Source organism: Aythya marila (genome assembly GCF_965140915.1).
Source record: "Aythya marila genome assembly, chromosome: 12".
In the NCBI taxonomy this organism is placed as follows: domain Eukaryota; kingdom Metazoa; phylum Chordata; class Aves; order Anseriformes; family Anatidae; genus Aythya; species Aythya marila.
Window position 1 is genome coordinate 11,158,378 of NC_139053.1, and position 23,111 is coordinate 11,181,488.

At 45.3% G+C, this 23,111-nt stretch overlaps 2 protein-coding genes across 5 annotated transcripts in view; one reads left to right on the forward strand and one right to left on the reverse strand.

The window, feature by feature from the left end:
• The first annotated feature begins 1,032 nt into the window (after positions 1-1,032).
• CEBPG (CCAAT enhancer binding protein gamma) lies at positions 1,033-7,991 on the forward strand. 3 transcript variants are annotated; one of them, XM_082769799.1, is made up of 2 exons: positions 1,033-1,176; positions 5,619-7,991. In XM_082769799.1, the coding sequence occupies exon 2, from the start codon at positions 5,725-5,727 to the stop codon at positions 6,175-6,177; it is 453 nt and encodes a 150-aa protein (XP_082625925.1). In that variant the 5' UTR covers positions 1,033-1,176; positions 5,619-5,724; the 3' UTR covers positions 6,178-7,991. The 3 variants fall into 3 exon arrangements, with proteins under 3 accessions (XP_082625925.1, XP_082625926.1, XP_082625927.1); XM_082769800.1 differs by lacking the exon at positions 1,033-1,176 and adding an exon at positions 2,338-2,721; XM_082769801.1 differs by lacking the exon at positions 1,033-1,176 and adding an exon at positions 3,391-4,658.
• A 3,420-nt stretch (positions 7,992-11,411) lies between these two features.
• The window catches only part of PEPD (peptidase D), a 137,704-nt gene continuing 126,004 nt past the window's right edge, over positions 11,412-23,111 (reverse strand). For both annotated transcript variants that reach the window (XM_082769798.1, XM_082769797.1), the window contains exons 14-15: positions 20,329-20,520; positions 11,412-12,092 (exon numbers count right to left, since the gene is read on the reverse strand). In XM_082769798.1, the coding sequence (XP_082625924.1) occupies positions 11,943-12,092; positions 20,329-20,520 (342 nt within the window). In that variant the 3' untranslated portion in view covers positions 11,412-11,942. The remainder of the gene's footprint in view (positions 12,093-20,328; positions 20,521-23,111) is intronic.

A 23,111-nucleotide genomic window follows, 5' to 3' on the forward strand; every position in this document is an offset into this window, starting at 1 on the left:
AGCAAATACTTGATGACTGACAAGGAAACAGTATCTCCACGGTAATGAGCTGAGTAAAACTGTTTACCCAGACTAATCCTCAGAATTCTTTGCAAATGTGGTTTATTTTCCACAGGGCTTTATAAAAACAACAAAAACACTCAACATCAGACAGCCATAGAAATGGCAAATACAAATATCTGTTACCAAGCTCTGCAACCGTGTTCACAAATCTGATCATTCTCACTTCTTTTGCATAGGAAAAGTTTCCCCAGGTAGGTCTACGTCCTAAACTGGAGTACATCACAGACTGGAACTCTCTGCGTTTAAACAGTAACTATTTTTTCCACACTGTTCTTTTCATTATGCGTGCCCATAAACTTGCTCGCAACTTCCTTACTTTACAAACTGATGACTTTTGGAGCTGCCCGCTTCAAGCACGTACACCTCCTTGTTAGAGTACACGTTTCCACTTCAAAGAGCTACCAGATGCATTTTATGCACCTACAGCTTAGATGCAAACATGCATTTTTTTTATTGTAATCTTGTTTAGGCAGAGCTCAGGAGATGTGAACCGCAGCCTCTGAACAGCATTAAGGGCCCAAACTGTCCTCCACAAGACGTGAGGCGTTTTATGACGAGACACAGCTGCGCCTAACCTTCCTATGGCATTTAGCTACCGCACAGGTGTTTCCTAACCTGTTTTAAACCTTTAGCCGTTGTTTTTTTTATTTGTTTTGAGGTGTTCACAGGGGGAAAAACGAGCGAAGAGCCAACGCAATTTCAGAATGCGCCACAACCTCGGCTCGCCCCCCGCCTCGCGCGGGCCCCCCGCGGCGGCTGAGGTGAGAAGATGGCGCCCGCGGGCCGGGCCGGGGCCGGGGCCTCGCGCAGCGCCTCAGGGCGCCGAGGTGGGGCCGCCCCGCAGCGCCCTCGCGGCCCGCCGGCCTCGCCCTTTAAAGCCGAGGAGGGGTCGGATTGGCCGCTCGGGCTGCCAATCGCGGCGGGCATTGCGTCACCCCGCCGGGCAGCCGGGCGCCGATTGGCTGGCGCGGGGGCTGGGGGGCGGGCGGGCGCGGGGCGGGTTTCGCAATCGCCGCTCGGGCCGCGCTGGGCGCTTTAACGACGAGGCTCGGGCCCGGCCGCGCCCCCCCCCCTCTCCCCTCCCCGCCACCGCCGCCGCCGCCGTTGCCGCAGGTAAGGGGCGGCCGCGCGGGGGGCGCCGCCGCGGGGCGCGGGGCCGGGCCGGGCCGTGCCCGCTGCCGTTGCCGCGGCGGGTGGCGGTGGCGGCGGCGGCGGCCATGGGGAGCGGCGCGCATGATGCAATCGGCGGGCGGGCGGCCCCGGCCCCGCGCCTCTCCTCTCCTCTCCTCTCCTCCCCCCGGTGAAGTCACGGCTTGGCGCTGCCGCACGGCCGCGGGGGGGGGAGGAGGAGGAGGAGGAGGAGGAGGAGGAGGAGGAGCAGCGCGGCCCCCGGGCTGCGGGCCCGGCGGGGAGGCGGCGGCCGGGCCCCGGGGGTGTCCCGGGGGTGCTTCCACACCCCCCCCCCCGCCCCTTCCCCGGGCCAGGTGCGGGCGGAGGCTCCCGGAGCCGCCCCGAGGGCAGCGGCCGCCCGGGCGGGGCTCCGGGTGGGACGGCCCGGCGGGGTGCGGCATGTCGCGACAGCGCGAGGCTTATCGCGACAGGGGCTGTCGCCTTTAGCGGGAGGGGAGCGCTGCGCGACCGGGCCGGGTCTGGGGGCAGCCGGGGGGGCTCAGCGGGTCCCTGTGCCCCCTGTCCCTTTTTCCTTTTCTTTCAAAGGATGTCGGGCTGTGCAGGGTGAGGAAGGGTTTTCCCTTCACGAGGAGTAATTGGAGGTTAGGAGGAAAATGCAGGCAAAATGTTGGCAGCGGGTGGCAGATGGAGGCCACCTCGGCCAGGACACCTCCCCTGAGCGCGGCGAGCAGCAAGCCCTGCAGGACGGGGCTCCCCCAGCGCTCAGCAAACTGCCCGCAGGGTTGCGCCGTTCCTTGTGCAGCAGCAGTTGGGTTTAGGCAGGTCCTACTGGGATATTTGTACGGAAGTCAAGGAGAAGGGAGGCTACCTCTTGCTGTTCAGGCTTGCGCTGATTCTGCACTGGGTAGAGGCATCTGGGTGACTTTGTGCAGTGAAGCCGTCCTGACTAACAGAGTCCACGGAGTCACATCTCAGAGAAGGAGTAGAGAGAAGTGCTTTATAGTTTTTGCTGCTAAGTAAAAAAACAAAAAACAAACAAACCACTGATTTAATTGACAATTTAAAATAGTTTTTTTTTTTTCCTGCCAAGGCAAACATTTGGAAGTTTAAAGTTTTTTTGGGGGGGATAAAGCAAAGATAATAAAGGTCTTGATTTGCTTGGGAGCCTGCAGTCCCTGCGGAGTGCTGTCAGACTGTGGCTGCCTGTGAGGACACCCCTGAGCTACCAGCTATTATGCTGTAGTGGGTGGCCAGCTGGTGTCCTGGGTGGCCAGTTGGTGGCCCAAGGAGAGAACAAGGCAGTTCTAACTGGCCACTGGAAACACTAACATGTGCTGGGTGGAACCAGCCTAGGGCTGGCACTGAGCTCCGGCTGATGAGCTGCTTTATGGGAACAAGATGCTGGGAAACTCGAGCTGGCTCTCCAAGGAGCTGCCTCCTGTTGTGTCGGGGCTAACAGCGAGCCAACCTGTTTGTGTGGCACGATACCTGAGCCCTGGGCCCCAGCTGCCTCCTGGCCTTCCCCAGGTACTATGTGCCCCACAGAACCTGCTGCCGACCAGGGTGTCCTTCCCTCTCACTGCCCAACTGAGTAGCTGACAGCTGGTGATGTGGATCCAGCCTCCAGATAACCAGGGGAGATTAGCTTCAAGCCTTAATTGTTGTGACTCCAGGGTTATCTGTGATACAGCACAGTTGGCAATACTTGCTCTGCATAAATAGTAGTTGGAGCAGAACAGGAGTCCAGGTGTCACATCTCCCAGGCAAGTGTTCTGTTGATCGTCAGGCCGAATTAGAGCTTGTCTCACTGAAGAAATAGTTATTGGATACAAAGTGGGTCAGCTGCGGTAAGAAAGAACTGAGGAAAATCTAGTCCAAAGTACCCTGTAAGTCAGGGCTAGAAGAGTAGCTTGAGCAATGGGACGCTTTGGTTCTTCATCTTGGGGGGCAGGAGCTGCCCCTTCCTCTGCAGTATCCACAAGCACAAAAAGCAGTTGGTGAAAATGTTTCTGACTTGTTACTAAACTGGGTTGTCCAGATGAAGTTAGTTAGCACTGTTGTGTTGAAATAGAGGGGACAGGAGACCATGCTGTGTGACTTTGAAAACATGCCAAAAATCAGGGGGAAAGCTCAGGTACAGGAGGCAATCTAACAGCTCTGTACTATTTGAGGGCTGCAGAAATCCTGTTTTCAGAATTGCAGCTGAGACAAAGCCAGAAGAGAATATACACTTGTGTCTTGACTTTAAAAATATCTGGGCAATCACGCATGCAGCTACTGTAAGTGGCCTTGCAATGCCGCTATTTGTGCACAGTGACATCTTGTTAGCTGTGTGTTCGGCTCAACCACCGATCTGCATTGCTTAGTCGGTTGGAATCTAAGACTTAAATGTGGTTTGCAAAAGTTGCTCTAACAGCCAAAATCAGGAAAATATTAAATACAAATGTTAAGCATGTACGTACATAGATTTAGCTATGTCAGAGCTGACATCTACTCTGGTATCCTTCTACCCTGAAATGAAAATGAAACGATTTCTTTAGGAGGGGTGCAGGTATTCACTTCTTCGCTTGTACTAAGTGAGAAGAGTTCTTTGTGACAATGTAATTTTAAGTAACATTCAAGCCAGACTTAACAGGCTTTTCTGTGCATTTTACTGAACCACACTGCAACTGCATCTAGCTCTGGCTCCCTCCTATTATGGGAGACAAACTGGAACTGATCTACACAGTAACATTTTAACCTCGTTAATGATAACCTAGCAGAAGGTAAAGTGGCAACTCGGGCTGCTGAGGAAAACAAACAAACAAGAGCAGCGAGCAGCTGACGAACCCGAGTGCAGGACAAGGAGTGACACACGGAGGAGTGACACACCGCATCTCGTTTACAGCCACTCACCGTGTTCGGCAGCCGGACGCAGGGCTGCAGTCACCCCGTGCTGTTAGGACGTAAAGCTGTGAGCCCTGCGCTGGGCGCTGTGGATGCTGGGCAGCTCGTGGTGCCCCCACCAGCTGCAGCTGCTTTCATTCCCCTGGTTCCTCCCAGCACCAGGCAGGAAGGTAGCTGAATACCTGTTGTGTGCTTGCACGTACACATGTGACAGAGTGTGGGGCTGTACCTTTGTAACACAAAAAGATCTCAGAGTAGGATTGTTTTATGCCAGTTAGATGCTTTTGTTTAATGTAACAAGAAATCAAATAGTCATTTGAGCAGTCTGGAAGTACTTTTCACTGGAGCCACAGGCAGGGATTTCAGAAGCTTAGCACGACCCTATTGCCCCCTCCCCTCTTCTCTCCCAAGCTTTTCTCCCAGACATTTAGGAGGTCACATCCCGTGAGATGGGAAGAGAAGGGGAGCAGCTTTTAGCCTTGACAGGGCCGTGTTCCTGCAGCAGCTGTGGTGGAGTCCTGCTTGTACCACCAGCAGGTCAGGAGCAGGCTGAACCTCAGCGGGAGGACATGAGTCAGGTGAGAGGGCATCCTGCTCATCAGGCCAGGCTGCCTGCCGGACAGGAGAGCGGGCAGTGACTGGGGCGAGAGCTACAGCCGAGGAAGGTGGCTTGTAGGTATGTCAGCCGTGGCCCCCGTCTCCCTGCGGGTGGCAACAGTCCTCTGGCTTTCAAGCGTAGTGATGCTCACGTGGTCATCACTGTGTTTTCCTGTGCCACCTGCTCATTGCAGTGCTGTTACAGTACTTGTCCTATTGGCTGAAGGGGTTCCTTTCATGGCACCCGGTTACAGCAATCACAGCACCTTCTCCCATACGCTATTTTTTTTCCACTGGGTACTAGCTAGACCTTGAAACAATCATCAGTTTGGACACCATCTTCAAAAAACAAGTAAAGTAGTCCTAGAGCTGGTAAAAGCACTAGAAGATGCTGAAGGAAAGGTGGATAGTTTGAGCACACTCACTCCAGAGAAAAGACAGGCCAACAATGAATGTGTCTGTGCACATACCCAGAGGGATGGTCTGAAGAGGACAAGGATCAAGTACTCCTGTTGGTCAAGAGTCAGGCTGTTAATAGGTTTAAGCTGCAGAAGGAAAAAATCAGTCTAAAAATTAAGAAAATTATATAACTGGAGGAAAAGTTAGACAGTGGAACCAGTTGCCAAGGCAGAGGTTGTGAAACTGGATATATTCGAGGCTAGGCTAGACACCCATCCATCAGGGATGGCTTTGGAATAACTGAGTAAATCCAGTGAACAATGCAAACAGCTTGACTAGATGACCCAGTAACAGTCCCTTCCAATCCAAATATGTTCGAGAGGCTTCTGAAATGTCCCAGCAGTTGGCAGCTTTTCTACTTCCAGAATAGTTTTGGTGTGTTACTGCCAGATGTACCATCAGTACCTTATGCTAAAGCCAGCGATGTATAAGACTGTAGCTAAACCCGGCAAAACTTTAACAGCATTTTTTTTTCCTACTAGGTTCACCTTGCCCTTAATCCATGTGAAGACCTGCTGGAAACACGTTCTAGAAAACAGTTTTCAGTCTCCTGATATATTCTGTCGTGTCAAAGAAGAGCCTGTCCAAATGAGCAAGACATCCCAACAGAACACCGCTACAGATGCGAACGGAGTAAGTGTGATTCACACCCAGGCGCACACCAGTGGTTTGCAGCAGGTTCCCCAGCTGGTTCCCGTTAGTCCTGGTGGTGGAGGCAAAGCTGTGCCTCCAAGCAAACAGGGAAAGAAAAATTCCTTTGTGGATAGAAACAGTGATGAGTATCGTCAGCGCAGAGAGCGGAACAACATGGCAGTGAAAAAGAGCCGGTTAAAAAGCAAGCAGAAAGCACAAGACACGCTGCAGAGGGTCACCCAGCTCAAAGAAGAAAATGAACGTTTGGAGGCAAAAATTAAGCTCCTAACCAAGGAGCTGAGCGTACTGAAAGACTTGTTCCTTGAGCACGCACACAACCTCGCAGACAATGTGCAACCTGTTGGCACTGAAACCACCACAACAAACCCAGAGAACAGCGGACAGTAGGCACCGTCACAACCTCATGAAATGAACTGTCGAGGTACAGCTTGTCTGCGCCACCCATGCAGTAACTGAGGAAAAGATGTGTTCTTTTAACCGTCATTTCTTGGAGATCTTTTTAGGTTTAACACTGAAGATTTGATATGATTAAACCAGAAACTGCTTAGGCTATTTGTTTAAAAGCGTTAAATATTTTTCTCCTCTGGAATATTTGTCTAATAAATGCAGATCTAAATTCATAGACAACAAGGAGCTTAGCATTAGGAAAATAACATGTTCACGGAAGTGTACTTACCTTCTTATATTTTGCGTAATGGGAGGAATCCATCGGGATGGTTCACTGTAGTATCAGTAAATCGTAACTGGGTGAATTGTCTTTTAAATACTTTTTAGTGTATTTAAGCCCGTTGTTTTCTCCATTATGTATTACAAACTGCAAAGGCCGTGGAGAGAGTTTGCTGTCCTGTCAACTACTTTAAACCTGTAGAGCAAGTCCTATAAAGCACCACTTAGGTCTTTCATATCTGGCTATAGTTAATGGGGAGGGTGTAGTATTAGTGAGCTAGGATGCTTACTGATGTTTTCTAGAAAAACAGCAATATACTATAATAATATATACAGGCAGTTGGCTTCCAAAAAGTAAATGATAGTCTGAAGCAAGTATAAGAGGTAAAGCAGCACACTGACAAAGTCTTTTAAGCCTGTGTTCACGTTAACATTGCTCACACAGTGACTCTGGGGCCTTAAAAGAAAAAGATTTTGGTTTTCAGAAAATGGCAAAATACTACCAAAAACCTCTGCTCTGCAAAACTGCATTCTTGCTGGGGTGCAGGTATCAGGGAGAACAAAATGCGCAGCTTGGCTAAGCAATGAAAGGATTAAGGCAGCATCTGTACAGCCAGAATGTATGGACCACTGCTTGCTGACACTCATTTCCATTTTCATGGGCGTTCAGATTTGTAGCTGAGTTTGTATAGAAAGTGGTTTTAAAAATAAATGGCCCTAGTTTGAGTACCTGATTCAGCAGAATTTCTATTGCCATCATAGAGTTGCGTGAAGGAGTATCTTCAGTCTTGTTTTATTTCCATCAAAGTTTTGCTATAGCAATTTTTAAAATGCTAGTGATAAGTCTTTGCCATGATCCATAATGCAGTGGTATGTACTATATTGAGGATTTAAACAACAAAAGTAAAGCAGGAACTTTGATGTAACCTTAATTTATTTTCATTTTTAAATATTTCATTGACTGTATGGTTGTGTTACATTTAACCCGTGTGTCTGGCTAGTGGATTATTACACTGTCTTAATTTCCCTCCTACACTACCTTTTTCCATAGATTATTTTGTAGGATGCTTGTTTGCCTTGTATCTGTACTTAGGAAAAGAACTTGGATATTATCTCTATGAGGATGCTGTTAGAAAATAAAGCCTTTAAAAGTTCTTTTTGAATTTAAATTTTTAATACAAAGGTAATTAGATGCAGTCTTTTATGGATTGTTTTGGACTATGGTAGTCTTTTTACAGAGATATGTTTTTTTGGTTCTAGCTGCAGCTTGAATAGGTAGGGTTGAAATATCAGAATCTAATAAAAACATTTTGCCTCTAGTGCTGGCCTTCTTTTTCCTGTCCCTGTTCTCTTTTGCTCAAATACAGAGGTGGCCACTTTGAACAGCTGTTGTCTTTGAGAAATCCATGCGACAGTCTCCATTACTGTCTTCTACTTAGGTTTTTATTCAGGGGAAGGAGACTTGGAAACTAATTACATTTTAGCTAAATTCCAAATTTCACCAAACAAAACAAACAAAAACAAAACAACAACAACCCCCCCCCCCAAAAAAAAAAAAAAAAAGCTACCTTTCCTGAACCTGTATTACAATTAAAAGGTTATGATAGGTTGTGGGAATGTGGGCAGGGAAAACAATTGTAGAAGGATAAAGATGACCTGACTGCACCCTGTTTGTTAGAGGAGCAGAAGCTCTGGTGCAAAACGCAGGAGCTAGTCTCTTCTCTTTGCTCTGCGAGTTGAGACTACATCGCCCTGTTACCCTGCCATTGGTCTGACAGGTTAATGTGGGCTTCTCTCCAGACAACCTAACCAGAAGCTCCAAATCTCTCTCACTTTTCTGATTTTGGTGAAAATAGGCTACCTCTAGATGAATGATTTCTTAAATCTCTTGAGTAGGAATAAAACTTTTGATGGAGACCTAGAATGCTCGGGTAGGTCACTTCAACATCTTGACATCACCAGTTCCACTTCCTTCTTTAAAACAAAACCACCAAGTTACGAAAAGCTGTTAGTTTGCACAATGACTTTTCCGGCTTAGCAGTCCATGCACTTGCTGTGTTTGCCTAGGGAAGCATCCAGACTGCAGCATGTCACTTTCAACATGCGAGGCCACAGACCAGAGATTTTACTTCAAAAAAAATTAATATCTACTCACAGTGTGAACTTGGTTGCAAGAGAGGCAGGAGCCTGTTATTTTAAACCCCTTCCTGCCACAACAGCTATCTCAGCCCCCTGCGGATCAAAGGCAGAGGTGAGGCTTTCCTGGTCACTGGCAGCAAAGCGCCTCAGCCCCATCCAGCTGAGCATCTTCAGTAAGGCACAGGAGAGCTCTCACAGTGAAGCGACTCGGAAGAACCTCTTTTCTTCCTAAGGAAAATTTGTAATAAATACATACCTACACAAGAAAATTTTAGTATAGCCCTATAAAAACTAGTATTTTCCTTTTGATACAATTTTTAATAGCAGTTATAGTCTGTGACAGAACATAGTGCCTCTCACAACAAGAAAAAGTGCTACAATGCTCTACATTTCACCTGTAAACCTGATTGCTGTTTTCTTACTGTAAGAGAACTTCCCTACTCTAACTTCCACGAGCACTAGGAGGCTCTACCACGTTAATTATACTGCGTCGCTGCAGCAGCATGATTTGCGTGGCAGATAAACCCAGAGTGGCTCCAACCCCAGGCAGCTGAAGCAATTTAAATATATCAGCTCACTACTTGGACCTTTTAAACAGACAACTTGCTCAACACAATGCACTCTGCTATTTTGGTGCGACTCTACTTGAGTCTGCACCAGGGGGGAAAGTCATTTGGGAAAACACAGCTAACAGCCTAACAAATCCTAATGTAGCCAAAAAGAAAATTTGTCATAACCTGCTTTCTCTCCTCCCCATACATTTAAAATGTATTAAATATCATTTTGTGTTTTTTAAAGGCCTTCTTCCCTGCCTCCTCCCCCCCAACAGATGCTAATATAAAAATATAATTCCAATTCACTTTTTGCTTAAGTGGATAAAAATTATCATAATTACAGAACAGAGCTCTGGAAGGAAGGGTGAAATTTCTAGTGACCGAGTTCACGGGCCTGATTAGGAAGGAAAATGGAGGACAGTGCACATCCCGACTACAACGCTTCCCCATCCTGGGCAAGCACAACAAAAGAGCAGCTGGTTACGTGAGCGAGCGCCTTCCCCGCAGAGCTCCTGTTCGCTGGTACATGTCGAAGCAAAACCAGTTCTGCCTCCTGCACAACACCAGATTGCTCGACCTGTTCTGCAGCAGCAGAGACCAGTATTTGCCAAGATTAATCACAGGCAGGGAAAGGCCTATTAACTACACTGGGGTTACAGCTTACTTGAAACAATTCCAAATTATTATTTTTTTTTTTTAAAATCTGTGAAGTGTTACTTTAAAATAGTAACTGCTATTGAACCAAAGCAACTGCAGGTTTCAGAGTGCCCAAAGCAGTGAGTGAGCTCCTGGGTGTGTGCAGAGCACACCACAGAAACGTACTTTGACTCAGAGGGAAGCAGGCTGAGGCCGTGAGCACGGTCTCGCACTGAAAAAACCTCCCGAGGTTTAAGGGGAGACGTGCCTGGAGCAGTGTCAGCAGGTTTCTGTGCTTGTGTATCTGCACAAACTAAATCTATTCTCACCAAAGCAAAGATTGAGACTTTTGCATGAGTACTGCATTTCAGGCCACGAGCCTGCCAGTCACTGCAAGAGAAAGCAGTTAGCACAGTTGCATGTAAAGCTGCTGATCATATGTCCTTCCCTCCTCATCCCTTCCCCTTCTTGCTCAAGACCTCCTGTACTTACCTCTTACAGACCATGGCCAAACCACCTATGAAAAAATGTAAATATGTTTAACGTCACTCTACTAAAAAATGAGCCTATAAAGTCCCCTGGATTATTTCAGAATGTGATTCTTTAGCCTCTAACACATCAAGTTTCCTATTTGGCAATGGGTCACCAAGTATTTAGAAATGAAGAGCAGGTCCTTGTCACTCTGATCAACCCAATTAGCAGAAAGAGTGTGATGTGTTTAACAATTTTGAAAGAACTTATTTCAGATCTAACAGCAACACAGTTCTTTTCCACACTCTCCAAGCCCATGCTGCATTGCACAGCCCATATAAGACAGGAGCTTGCAGGCCCCCAGATCCTGTTGCCCATGTACCATCTACAGGACAGGAGATGCAGAGATGATTGAGATCTCTTCGCAGGGGAAAATCTTCCCTTGGCAAATGATAAGACATGGAAGGGCTCTGACACGCTGCTGTGACTCCAGAGCCCCAGGTACAGTGGAGAGAATGCTCTGAAGCTGCTTTGTAGTCCAACTGTGCAAAAGAGCCTGAAGACTAAACAGGAGTTTTCACATATTCATAAGCAATGAACGTAAGCATGATGTGTTCAGTAAGGAAGATTATTTTTATGTAGTTAGAACAACCAGGACTATTTTATGATGCAAGAAGAGCATTTATTCTCCCGCAGGCTTCACCTACAGTAAAGAAAGGACTCTCTGGGTAATTTAAATCTTGCATGAATGGAAAATCATTTTATGATGATTATTAATATGTTTGTGGTCTATCCAAATAAAATTTACATTATTTAATTCTGAACCTACTAGCGCTGGGCAGTTAAGAAGAACTATCATTTCACAGAGCACATGCTGCTGAAATGACCCCGATCCCTGTAACAAAGATACTTCCTTCTTGAAATTTTTAAGGCTCACGAACACCACAGCGGTCTACATTTTTAAGGAACAAATAGATGGACAAATCTAATAAGCACTGAGCTGTGTGTGAAGGATCAATACACCCATTATCCAGAGCAGAAAAATCTGTCTAATGATGGGTCAAAGTTTCCAGAGCACAAATTGGTAGAAAGGTCAGATAAAGAAGAGGAAATGGCAACAGAAGAACATAATGAACACAAAGTTGTGAACACAAATGATGCCATGGATGAATTTTAATAAAAATTTCATTGTTTACTCCATTTTCATTGAAATAAGATCCATAAGAAAAATATACGTGTCATTGTGTCCACTAAGAATAGCTGATTTTTTCTTTTTCGCAATACTTGTACTGAAGTTTAATAAATGACTTAGATTGTTATAACTGCTGACAGCATTCATATAATCCACTTCTTACTTTAAAGAGTCTATATCATCAAAATTCAGATTTCATTGGAAGAAAGATATGTCAGAGCTAAGCTCCAATAGAAGTGTAAGCCCCACCGATTATGCAGCAGGGTTATTCAGGTGGCACTTGTCATTTAAACTGCTGACTGCAAGCAGCAACATTTGGTTTACCTGGATATCCAGTGCTGAAGCCTTCTACCTTCAGTTTTAATTAGTGAATCATTCCAGCTAATAGCCAGCCTGCTTCTCTTGCTATTAAGAATTAGATGCATTTTATATGCCACAGCATTAAATCAGAATGATGACTGATTAGCGTGAGACATTAAGTATCCCACTGCAGTTTACTGCTTTTGGCTGGACAAGGAGTCAAATGACTTGACACTGCTTTGGCCTTCTGCCATGAAAGCCTCTATTTCTTCAACAGTACGTGGGACGCACGTTAGCAGCTCCATTCCACTGGCTGTCACTGCAATGTCGTCTTCGATCCGGACCTGTTACAGAGAAGATGCAGTTATCAAGGTATTCCAGCTGGAGATGAGAGGCACATCAGGAAGCGATGGCAGTGGGAACAAGAGGAGCATTTTGGTCTGAGCTGTTGACAGAACAGAGGCAGACCATAAAGCAAGCAGCACCATTTCCCCTCAGCACCATAGCGGCACAGAGCACCGTAGGACGACATCCCCCTCGGGCTGCAGGCTCCTGCCATCCGCCCCGGCACCACAGAGGCTCCCCTCCCCTGCGGTGGCTCTGCAGGTGACGCAGGTGGTGCCTCTGCTGCTTCGGATGCCCCAGGGACAGGCTGAGTGAGATGCTGCATCAGTGAGCTCATGCTGCATAATTACATGGGGCCAACAAACCTCCACCCTCTGACATCAGGAGCAGAAAAAGGTACATTTCCCCCTGAATTTGCCTCCAAACTTGCTAGTGCACAGCTCGCTAGGGACAGGTTGAAGAGCAGTGCCTGCTAACATCTGAAGTGCTTATTCTTGAAGCAGTTCTGTTGCTGAGCTGCAGTTAACGACTCTGCACTTACAAACCACATTCCCTTCTCTCTAAATACAACCAACTTTCAAAGGAGGAGCTGCAATATGAAGTAGCTTGTAGCTGATACTCAAAACACTGAATTTGGAGCCAATGAGAAAACCCTAAACAGGTCAGACATTCCTTTTAAAATACAATTATTGCACTTCAAATCACGCAAGGGAAAAACAGATCCTCTCAGTTTTCCAGCTCTTGTTCTGTTAAAATGAAAAGTATGTTCCATTTCTGTTTGACTCTAATCTCTCCTTACCAGTAAATATGCCTACATAGTCATTTCCCGTTATCTTATCAGAAAAATGTTACTAAGTCGCTAAGCTGCAATAAAAGCAATTTTAGTAAGGTGTAAATCCAAGAGAACACAAACTCAGGGGACTCCCACCTTACAGTTGCTTTAATTGTTTCTGACCTCTTGACATTTTCAACTAAAAATAAAGCTGGTTAACATTTGTACTTCTGATTGCAAAATAATCCATTTGTTCAAACAAAATGAGTCATCCAGCCCTTATTAAACTGTTTAATGATGTCTTTGCCAGATTATTTCTTTTAGTTGGTATCAAGTTAAGCGTATTATAAAGCAGAATTAAATAAACAAACTCCACTGAGTTCACACTTTTGATTTGGACAGCTGTAAATTTGAAAGCTGCGAGTCCCTCTCCCCTTGGTGTGTCTGAAAGGCCCGTACTAGGCTGCAGAAGGGGAAATCAGCAACACAATGAACAAGTCTGTGCACTTCAACAGATTTTACCAGGGTTGCTTTCTTGATTCATTGCTTCAAATTTTGCCAGCTGAGTGAAAAATAAGCCAAGGATTCAGCCCCCAGCATCCATCCTGCTGCCTCTGATAGCAGCGCATTGCAAGGGCTGCGTTCTCCAGGCCCTGCCAAAAACCTGCTGGTATCCAGTCAGTGTGCAGAAGTGCTAGAATCCATGGGATAGGGCTGTCTGGTGACATTGTAAAAGCCCAAACACCCCATTTCACCAGTGAAAATTGATCTGGGCACAGTTTTGATGTGGAAAACAAAAATATAAGTGCCAAAGTAACTCAGCTGAGGTAAGGCTGAACTAGAACTAAGGCTAGAACTGCCCGTGGGACAGCCCCTTCCCAAGCACCTCCAGCTGCACAGTGTCACCTCTTTGAGCTAAAAGTCGCCAGTGAATCTGCTACAGAGACATTTCAGTCACAATTCATTTGCTTAGCAAGTAAGATCAGAAAAAAAACAAACAAACAAACGAAAAAAAATCACACACACCAAAATTGATCTTATTTTCCAGTTCAGCATCGCACGCTTTCTCCACAACTTGGGCACTCCTTGAGAGGACTGACAGCCTTGAAAACAGAGCAGAAGATGCCAGCCTAACATGGGGAAGTGCAGGTAGGGCAATGTGTCTGTCAATACTGCACCCTATATGTGCCTCAAGAGAAAATCAGGATGGGGAATGAGCTGGAAAATGGAGCTAGAGTGAGGAAAGGAGCCACGGAAAGCAAGATACAGAGAGGCCAGACAGGACTGACAAACAGTGGATGCAGAGGTAAAGTCTGGAATGGTGGGAGCCAGGAAATGGGCAATTCTGTAAGAGGATAAAGGGACAAAAAGATGGGGGCTGGCTTAGGACTACAAAAAGGGAGGTTCTGGCAGAGGTGGAAAGCAAAAGACCCTGAACAAACAAAGCACAAGGGGAGGCTGGAGCCATCTATGTCTGAACACTGGGAGTTACCAAACATAGGAGGACAGGAGAGACCCACAAGTTTGGAGTACCACACACAGTGACTGGGCATATAGGAGGAAGATTGTTAGGAGGCTGCTGTGGATTGCTGCAGTCCCGTGTCTCCCGCTGCTCCCCATCAGCTGCTCAGCGGGTCAACAGGATGCAGCTGGAGGCACGAACGTGCCGCTCCCCTAGTGCCTCACCTATCACTCCTAGGAAAGCTCCAGCTCCTTCTCCAGGATCCAACCACCCCTCTGCCTGGATGAATCTAACCTGAAGTGTGCACCTGCCATAACAGAGAATACTTCCCACTCTTGGTGCATACAATCCCCTTACCTAAAAAGAACAAGTGCAGAGGAACACAGGTTCTCAAGAGGGGATTTTTTTTTTTGCATTTGCTTTTCTGTTCACATCCTCAGTGCTTCACACTGAGCTTAAACTCAGCAGCAGCAAGAAGCAGCTTCAGAGGACCTGCAAAACCTTCCCTCCAGGAGAGCCCGGCACTTGGTCTTGTCTCCTGTCCAAATGGACAAAAGATGCTGGATCTGTCTGGCAAGGCTTACTAGCTTGGGACTGCCTTTCCCCGTGGGGGACAGTTGTTATGAAACTTGCTCTTAGAGTTGTCCCTGTTTGCAGGCTCTTTGTTCCACAGTGCTGCTCGTTTCAGGGCTACAACGTGGTTTGGAATCAAACGCGGCTTAAAGGAACAGCAAAGGGAGGTGCGGGGCCGTTGCTGCACCAGCGGCTCTCAGGGGCTCCCTGCAAACACCCCAGGGGGGACTTTGCTTTTTCAGCATGAGATGGCATGTTTCAGGAAGCACTCCTGCAAAGGAACGTCAGGAGTCTAAAATGCCTTCTTCTTATCATGGGTAGTGGCATGATCTATTTAGATACATTTGATTGCACAACTGCCTAACGCCAGCAACAGACCATCATGTGGCTTGATTCAACGAACCTAAGCCTGTCCCAAAGCAAGGCTGTGCGGGCACAGCCAAGGACAGCACAGGAGTTAAACACCATGCTGCTGTCAGCTATATATACAGCCTCGCACTTTGTCCTGACTAACTAATACAGTCATGCTCCCCAGAGCCTCTTGTGTTATCTTCCAAGCGAAGGGGGTTGTAGCACTCATTCATTTCTTTTGGATGATGATATATATAAAAGGCTTTTGAGAGTCAAGAAACAATTTTAGCCAATTAAATAGTCCAGATCTGCAGGATGACAGATCCCAGATGTGATTAAAAAAGACCACTGGTGACACGTCTCAATTTTTTTAATCTATTGAGCATTAGTTTATGGCTGTGGAAGGCAGCAATACTATCACTACAAGATCCTAGAGCAGGAGACCTGCCTGGGAAAGGATTAGAGGGCATGTGCCACATGTGCTGCCACACAGAGTAAATTAGCACACGTGCTTCTGGCCAGCTTTAGAAGCTACGCATCTGCTATTATAGCTGGTTTCCTGCAGAAGCAGATGCATGTAGACAAAGGGACTCAGCCATCGACTCACCAATAATTTTTAATACAGCAAACTTATCACAAGCAGAGTTCAACTTCAATACTTCACAGGGATATATGAGGATTGAATAGAAAATAGACCCACCCCTATGTCAAAGTTAGGGAGAGGTGGGTATGGTGCACGACTAGGGAAACACCTGGCACTCTCCTGTTCCAACATTCTATGGAGAGGTAACATCAAGACATCTCCTCCGGAGGCTAACAGTCTCTCTGCTATGCAGGGACTCTTTCTTATCCACTGCTGCCAGTCTCCCTTCTCTTACTCAAAAGCAAGTTCTCGTGTCAGGCACAATTTATTTTAAAGGCCTACATATAAAGATTTCATAAAAAAGGATTGAGATTTGTAGGGTGAGGCCATGCATTTTATTAGATCAACTGATATGGCTGGAAAAAGAAGCTTTAGGCACACATTCCCTTCATCAAGCCTCAAAAAGAAGCAATAAACTATAAGCTAAATACAGGTTAATAGCAACTGCTCTTAGTTTAACCTAATTACATTAATTAGACAACTTAAGAGAAAAGGGTAAATGTTTGTAAGCAACTACTCACTGATTTTGGGCTGCCTATAATTATCACTTCTCAAAACTTTAAAGAAAGCTATATATTTCATGAAGACAACCGCTTTTCTGTGAAAACTTTTCCAAAATATGTTGAGTAGCATTATTACTGCTGCATAACGTGAAATGTTAAAAAGCAGATGAGCATTATAATGTTTATTGTGTAGTAAGCTACTTCATTCCACAACACACATTTGCCACAAGCTCAGGAACAGAGCTCAGCCTTATGCAAAATAGAAATCATGACAAAGACAACCGCATGGCTTTGTGAGCTAAAGGTAGAAGCAATTAAATATCTTTTCAGAGATGCAAAACAGAGAAATATTTTCTGCTTTTTATCTGATTTAACATTCCTTCCTGAATAAGGGAAGTCCTATTGTTTCAAAAAATATAACAATTTTTGCAGATCTTCAAGAGCTGGTTATTGAACTTTAAAGTGAGAAAAATCTGCAAATGAAAGGAAGTGATACATTCAACGTTCAGCTGTGATGGAGCGTTTTCTCTAAGTTACAGCTTTCACATATTAAGTGCAGTGCTGGTTCTACAAATCTTAGGGAAAAATATAGCCTGAACAGAGACTGAATACTTAAGGCAAAAAAAAAAAAAAAAAAAAAAAAAAAGACTGAATGGTTTTACTGCGTCTTTGAGAAAACATCATATGAACTGCATGAATCAGAAATCGGCTTATGAAGAATGGAAATGTCAAACCCTAAAGGGCAGCATTTGGAGTTGGTATTTCCCCTTCCCTCAGGAACCAAATGCTTTTCCTGAGCAAAACATACAACCACATATACATACCTCTATGTGCTCTACTTGCACCTCTCTGTTTATTCAAGAGAACAACGCTTGCAGAGCCTGGGCAGAGCAGAGGTGCCCTGGGACAGGCGCTGTGCCACCACCTGACGGCAGCCCATGCCCCACAGCATTTATGACCTCAGTAAACTGGGCCTTCATTTCACAGAACTAAAGTACATGTGACCGAGTGACTTCCCAAAATTGGCTGAGGAAGCTTGTAATGGACCCGAAAATGGACTTCACGTCTGTCAAGTACGAGTTTAGGGCTTCAGACAGGGCAATGTGAGCTCTCAGAAGCAGCTCCCTTAGCAAAAACTCTTGCCTCGCTCCAGAGGGATCCGTATTTGATCAAGAACAACTCCTGATTGGGAAGAGGCCAAATTACGAGGTTTCCGAGCAGCAGTTACAGCCATACAGCCCGGGTGTGTTTGCGTTACACGTAGGCAGAAAGGCTGGACTGCCTTGCACCTGGTCTGAATGTGTGCAGCTGTGCTGCTGCACCAGCACCGATGGTGGGTACCAGCAGATATTCACAGTTAGAGAAGGAAAAACTCTCATTTTCTCTATTCTTCCTTGCTCTGAAGCTTTTATAATCTCTTACAGCTAACACTAGGCAGCATGAATTACAGTAAATGGCTACGGTCTTTCTGGCACAGCAAGAGGGCTTCTGTTCTCAGTGCAGAGACTTGTCACATTCAAGAAAATTATCTAAAACCAAAAAAGACATGAATTCAAGGTGAATTCATTAAACTCCACAAATCCTTGTGTGGATCATCTTACTCAGAATTGCAGTGGTATTACTTTGGTTAATGTAAGTTCATTTTTGAAGCGAATTAAACCATACCAAATTAAGAATACTTTAGTTAGTGCTGAGCTCTGCAGAGGAAAATAAGCTAGTTATTTCCTTTTTCAGTATGTATTTTTCTTACAAACTTAAAGAAACATTGGACATGACTGTAGTGAGCTCCTTGGCTAGAACTGCCATCAGTACTAATCCCCATACTTCTATGACTACATATGACTACACATCAGTAACAACACTGGGCTTCATAAGATCTTTAAATCATGTAGAGAGAAAGTTTTCTGACATATGTTTGAGACAAATACTCATTCATTCTGGAAACGCTAAAATGAACCAGCATGCAGATAACTAAGCACTCTCAACAACACAAATTGCATTTTGATTGCATTACTGTTCAGCTTTTGTGCAGAATTCAGAAATATTCGGATGCATTTCTGTCTGAGATTTTATTTCCATTCTTCTCCTGGACAAAATCAAGTGACAACATCTGGCTCAGGGTGTGTGTGTATTATTTTTTTGCTCTAAGTAAAATGTATTGTTCACAGGGGGATCGGAGATTTAGATTTTTGCTCAATCGTTTTTGGGCAGCTCCCCCTTTTCGCAAAGTTTGTTGGCTGGCTCTCCTTACAAGTCATCATTACAGGAAGCTAAGCAAAAAACAGGGGAGAAAGTTAGACTTTGTTTGGAATCTCTGGAACAGAAGTGACTGATTCAGCAAGTCATACCAAGGTAGAGATGCTGTGCTGCCATTCCTGTTGCATGCAAACACACACCGCAGGTGAGCCACATGCATGCCTCAAGCCAGCAGAGCTGGAGAGGGCATTCACAGCAAACCATGGAAAAACGTGGGCTTCACTGAATGCTTCCAAAGAAAGCTCACCAGGAATCAATTCAACTGCCCAAAACCTCCCACAGCATGTTTGCAAGAAAAATGAAAATAGTTAAAACTGTTTTCATTGTGGTATTAAGTTACATGAGTGCACTACAGTGTTTCTTTAGAATACGTTTCAGCGCGTGGTACCATATATAACGTGTTCAAAATTAGAAAATGGAGAGTTAACTGCCTTTCATTCATCTGTGTCTCAGTTGGCTGGCTGGCAAGTCTTGATAAAGAAACAACACAGAGACAGATAACGTTCCAAACCTCAGCAGTGAATTAAATAGCAGAGAGGGTAAAGTCCCACGTCTTTTGATAAGATTGCTCACACCGGATAGCGAGCTTCCAGAGGCAGCTGCCCAGGAGCCTGAGTGACTCACACAGCTGGTAATGGCACACACCACTTTTTGGTCTGGGTTGGTGGTTCAAAGCCAGCTCAGACCAAGAACGTTACAGTAATTACCCTCTCATGGCTGGCGTACAGTGATAAATTAGTTGATGGCAGCAACAGACAATTCCTAATGAGTGACTTCTCATACCAGAAAATCACCGCCGTTGCCAGCGATTGTTAGCTGTGTTGAGATTTAGCAGAAAAGCCAAGAGAAGGATGGGGCATTACAGCTGCCTGCTTTATCTTCTCTGTGCATGAATACGGAAGCCCAGAGAACAATGCGGCACCCTTCAAATGCTTGCTCTGCTAAAATGAAAACCTACTGGAAGCCACTGCAACTGCTACACATTCTGCTAGGGTGGTGGTTTTGAATGGGAAATGCCCTGGAGAGCATGGAGAAACAAGGCCCTTCTATTTACACAGCAGCTCTGAGTGGAAACGATCATTCGGACCACTGCTAACTCCCCAGTCAGCCAACCTTTTCTGCACACACGCTACTACATAAGCCCTGCAATGTGATACCTTAAGCACAAGAGCTCATGAAGACCACTGGCCATTCCTCAGGAAAACAGGGGAAGGTTTTACATTAATCAGTTTCAGGCCATTCTGGCATTAAGGCAGTAAGAGTAATTATTACTGTTTTTCTGTAATGCCTGACTTGAACAGCGTAAGACTCTCCTGCCCTGGGACAGAGCACCCGACTGCTGCTGCTGTAACTCTGGAATGTGAATCTCAGTCTCTTATTTCATAACATATACACGTCTTGGATTGGACAGAACTCCTACCTGGCACATAACTGTACAGTGTTGACAGAAGGTATTTCAATCAATGGAAAAATACAGGTCCCTTGTTAATTAGGTATCACAAGTATAAAAGTACATTTAAAAATAACAAGAAAAGACCATTTTGTCTGCAGGGCAAAATGGCCTGAGGTACTGTTTCAGGAACAGACCCCCATACAAGACATTAAAACTTCTCAAGTATATAGCAAAGAAACAGAAAAGGGGTTTCAGAAAGCCATCCAGCCAAAAATTACTCACCCCACCAAATCCCCTGAAACGTTGCAGGACATCGTTGTTGATGAAACAGGACTGTGCAGGATCACAGAGGGCTTGGTCCAAGAGGTGGTCGATGAAGTAGATACCTGGTTCAATGGTCAGCACCATGCCCTGCTCCAGGTTCCGAGCAGTGCGCAGGCTTCGGAGCCCTGGCAGGTCAATGCGGTCCACTCCCTGGGGAAAAAACACCAGTTCTGATGGACAGAAACACCACCTGTGGCAAACCTCTTATCAAGACCATCCAATGCTGACCGTTCCATAAGACATCCAAAACACATAAAATAATTGGGAATTAGAGGACTGAAATTGTGCTATAAAATTCTCTCTCATCATTCTCTCATTTAGCTTTCAAGCACAGTGATTACCAGGTTTCAACTCAATAGCCAAACTGTTTTTTAGGCTGCAGAAGTTCTGGCTTTAGGATGTGCTCAGTACTGTCACACTCTACCTTGGGAGATGTACTATTTTTGGAGAACAAATAATTTCTTGCACTATTTCTTTCTATACCTTCTCTTGAAGTATACAGTATCTTAAGCAACATGAAAATCTTGAAATGCACCCTCCACATCATGGCTGAAATAGCTGAACTATGCAACAGAGAACAATTTCTCCAAGGATATGCAAATGTTTATTCTCACTGTATGTTATTAAGCTTATATATTTATGATCTTGATTCATGAGCAATGAGTCTACACATGACCTCATAAAAGCAGCCCATTTAAAACTAAACTTTTGTCAGATTCAGACTTTCAGGCAACATAGTTTTTAATAATATCAGTCAGCACCAAGTCAAAACAAGTTCTGACTAGCAAAATGTTCTCTTCTTCTCAAAAGCTGGTAAAGTAAAATGATATATGAGGACGTGCTTAGTCAAGGAATTAGAAACACTGCAAAGACTAGTTCAGGATATTAATTTTCTTCCCCCAAATGTGCCAGGTATTGCAACATCTGAATAAATATATCTCGATCCCACTAGTTTTTTGAAAATCCTTTGCAACTGCAGCAAAATTTCATCAACAAATATCGTGATGACCAGCAAACAGATCACAGGCCGGCCAGCTTACAAACATGTACACACTTCACTCATGAAAACTTTTCCGAACTATACAGCCAAAGGTTAGTGGGTTTGCAAGACAAAGGCTTTATTTATCTGGTCTCCAGGTTGCTTTCCCAAGGCCTTCTCATGGCCAAAGTCATCATAGTTTTCCCGTTGGTAGCAGGCTGGCTCTTCTCAAAAGCACCAGCACTGTAACTGGTAGCAGTTGAATCAAACATCCCCTTCTGGAAGGGGAAGCTTGTTGCCAGGATGCTACCCTCTGCTTCTGGCAGCCAGGGCTGTACGTCCTGGCACAGCTGTGCTCCTGCATTTCTTCCACACCTCTGGAAGAAGTGCCATGACGCCGGGGGGAGGCAGGGGCATACCCTGCATATTAGCCATGTTTTAATCTCACTGAATCGCTCCCTCTTCAAAGTGTGTCTAACCCCACAGCACTGTTTGCTCTTGAGCTCCACTTTCAGTTCAGAGAAAGCCTATCTCACAGGAGCAGAGCCTGCAGTAGCCACTCAGCACTGTTTGTTTTGTTCTCACCGGTCACCCAAGCAATAATGGGGTTGCTTTTTTTTTTTTTTTTTTTTTTCCTTTGCAGAGCTTATTCTGTCCCAATGCAAAACACCTTACAGTAGCCAAGGTTTTCAGAGCTAACTAGCTTGGGCATCTGCATGTGCCCATTTTTTCAGAAACGCTGAGCATATGCAGCTCTTGGTGCCCTTGTAAGCCAGGCCAATAGGATGCAGCAAACATACTCTGACTGTTTTCACTGTATAATTGCTACCTTTCATTCCAAACATTCAATCCATGCTTTGCATGTTACATTAAAATAAGAAGGCACAATTTTTATGTAATGAGGCTAGGAAACATGAATAGTGTGATATTAAGCACAGCACTTTGCATTTAAATTCTTATCAAAAATCAAAGAGAAGCAATGTATTTCTAAACTTGAAACAGTAACTGTGCAGAAATGGAGCCATTTTTCTTTTTGCTGTTGCCCCATGGGGTTTGGCATCTCACACATTCATTGTAATGCGTAAAGGAAATGAGGGCATCCAATCTTGTGGATTAATCTTTCCATGAGCTGTAAACAATTAGATTAGTGTCTGGACCTTTTGGTGTGTTGCCAAGTATCTATCGGCTGCTTTACAACAAACAACCCATATTTGGCTTTTAAGTGTACTTCCCTTCAATTCTGTTTGTAAATGACTTTTCTAAGGCAGTCAATCCAAGACAGATGCTAGAAAGATGAATGCACAGTGAGAAAAACAATGGCAAACATCCTCTGAAGGCAGCGCTGGCACTGCATGTGCATTTTTTGCCTTTTCTTAAAGCAAAGGAGATTTAATACCAGGTGTGATGACCAAGCCTGGATGCACACCTCAGGTCTTTCCATACAAGCACTAAAGCAACACTCAGATGCTTTGTCTGGACAGTCTGCAGTCCGATTCTGCTTTTAGCATTCCCTCCAGGAAGCTAACAACATGCTTACAGCCAACAAGCAAGAGCCAGGGACACACAAGGGGATGCCTTCGGAGGTGGAAGCTCCCTGGATGGTCACCAACATAGGAAACAGCCCCCAGTCCTGCTCCTACAGAAGCAGAAGGAATTCACAAACTTTCTGATATTCCCTCAATCCTAGCAACTCCATGTTGTGTTAGCTCCTGGTTTCATCTCCATATCCTTGGATTTTGTGGGTACTGAAGCCACTGGGTAA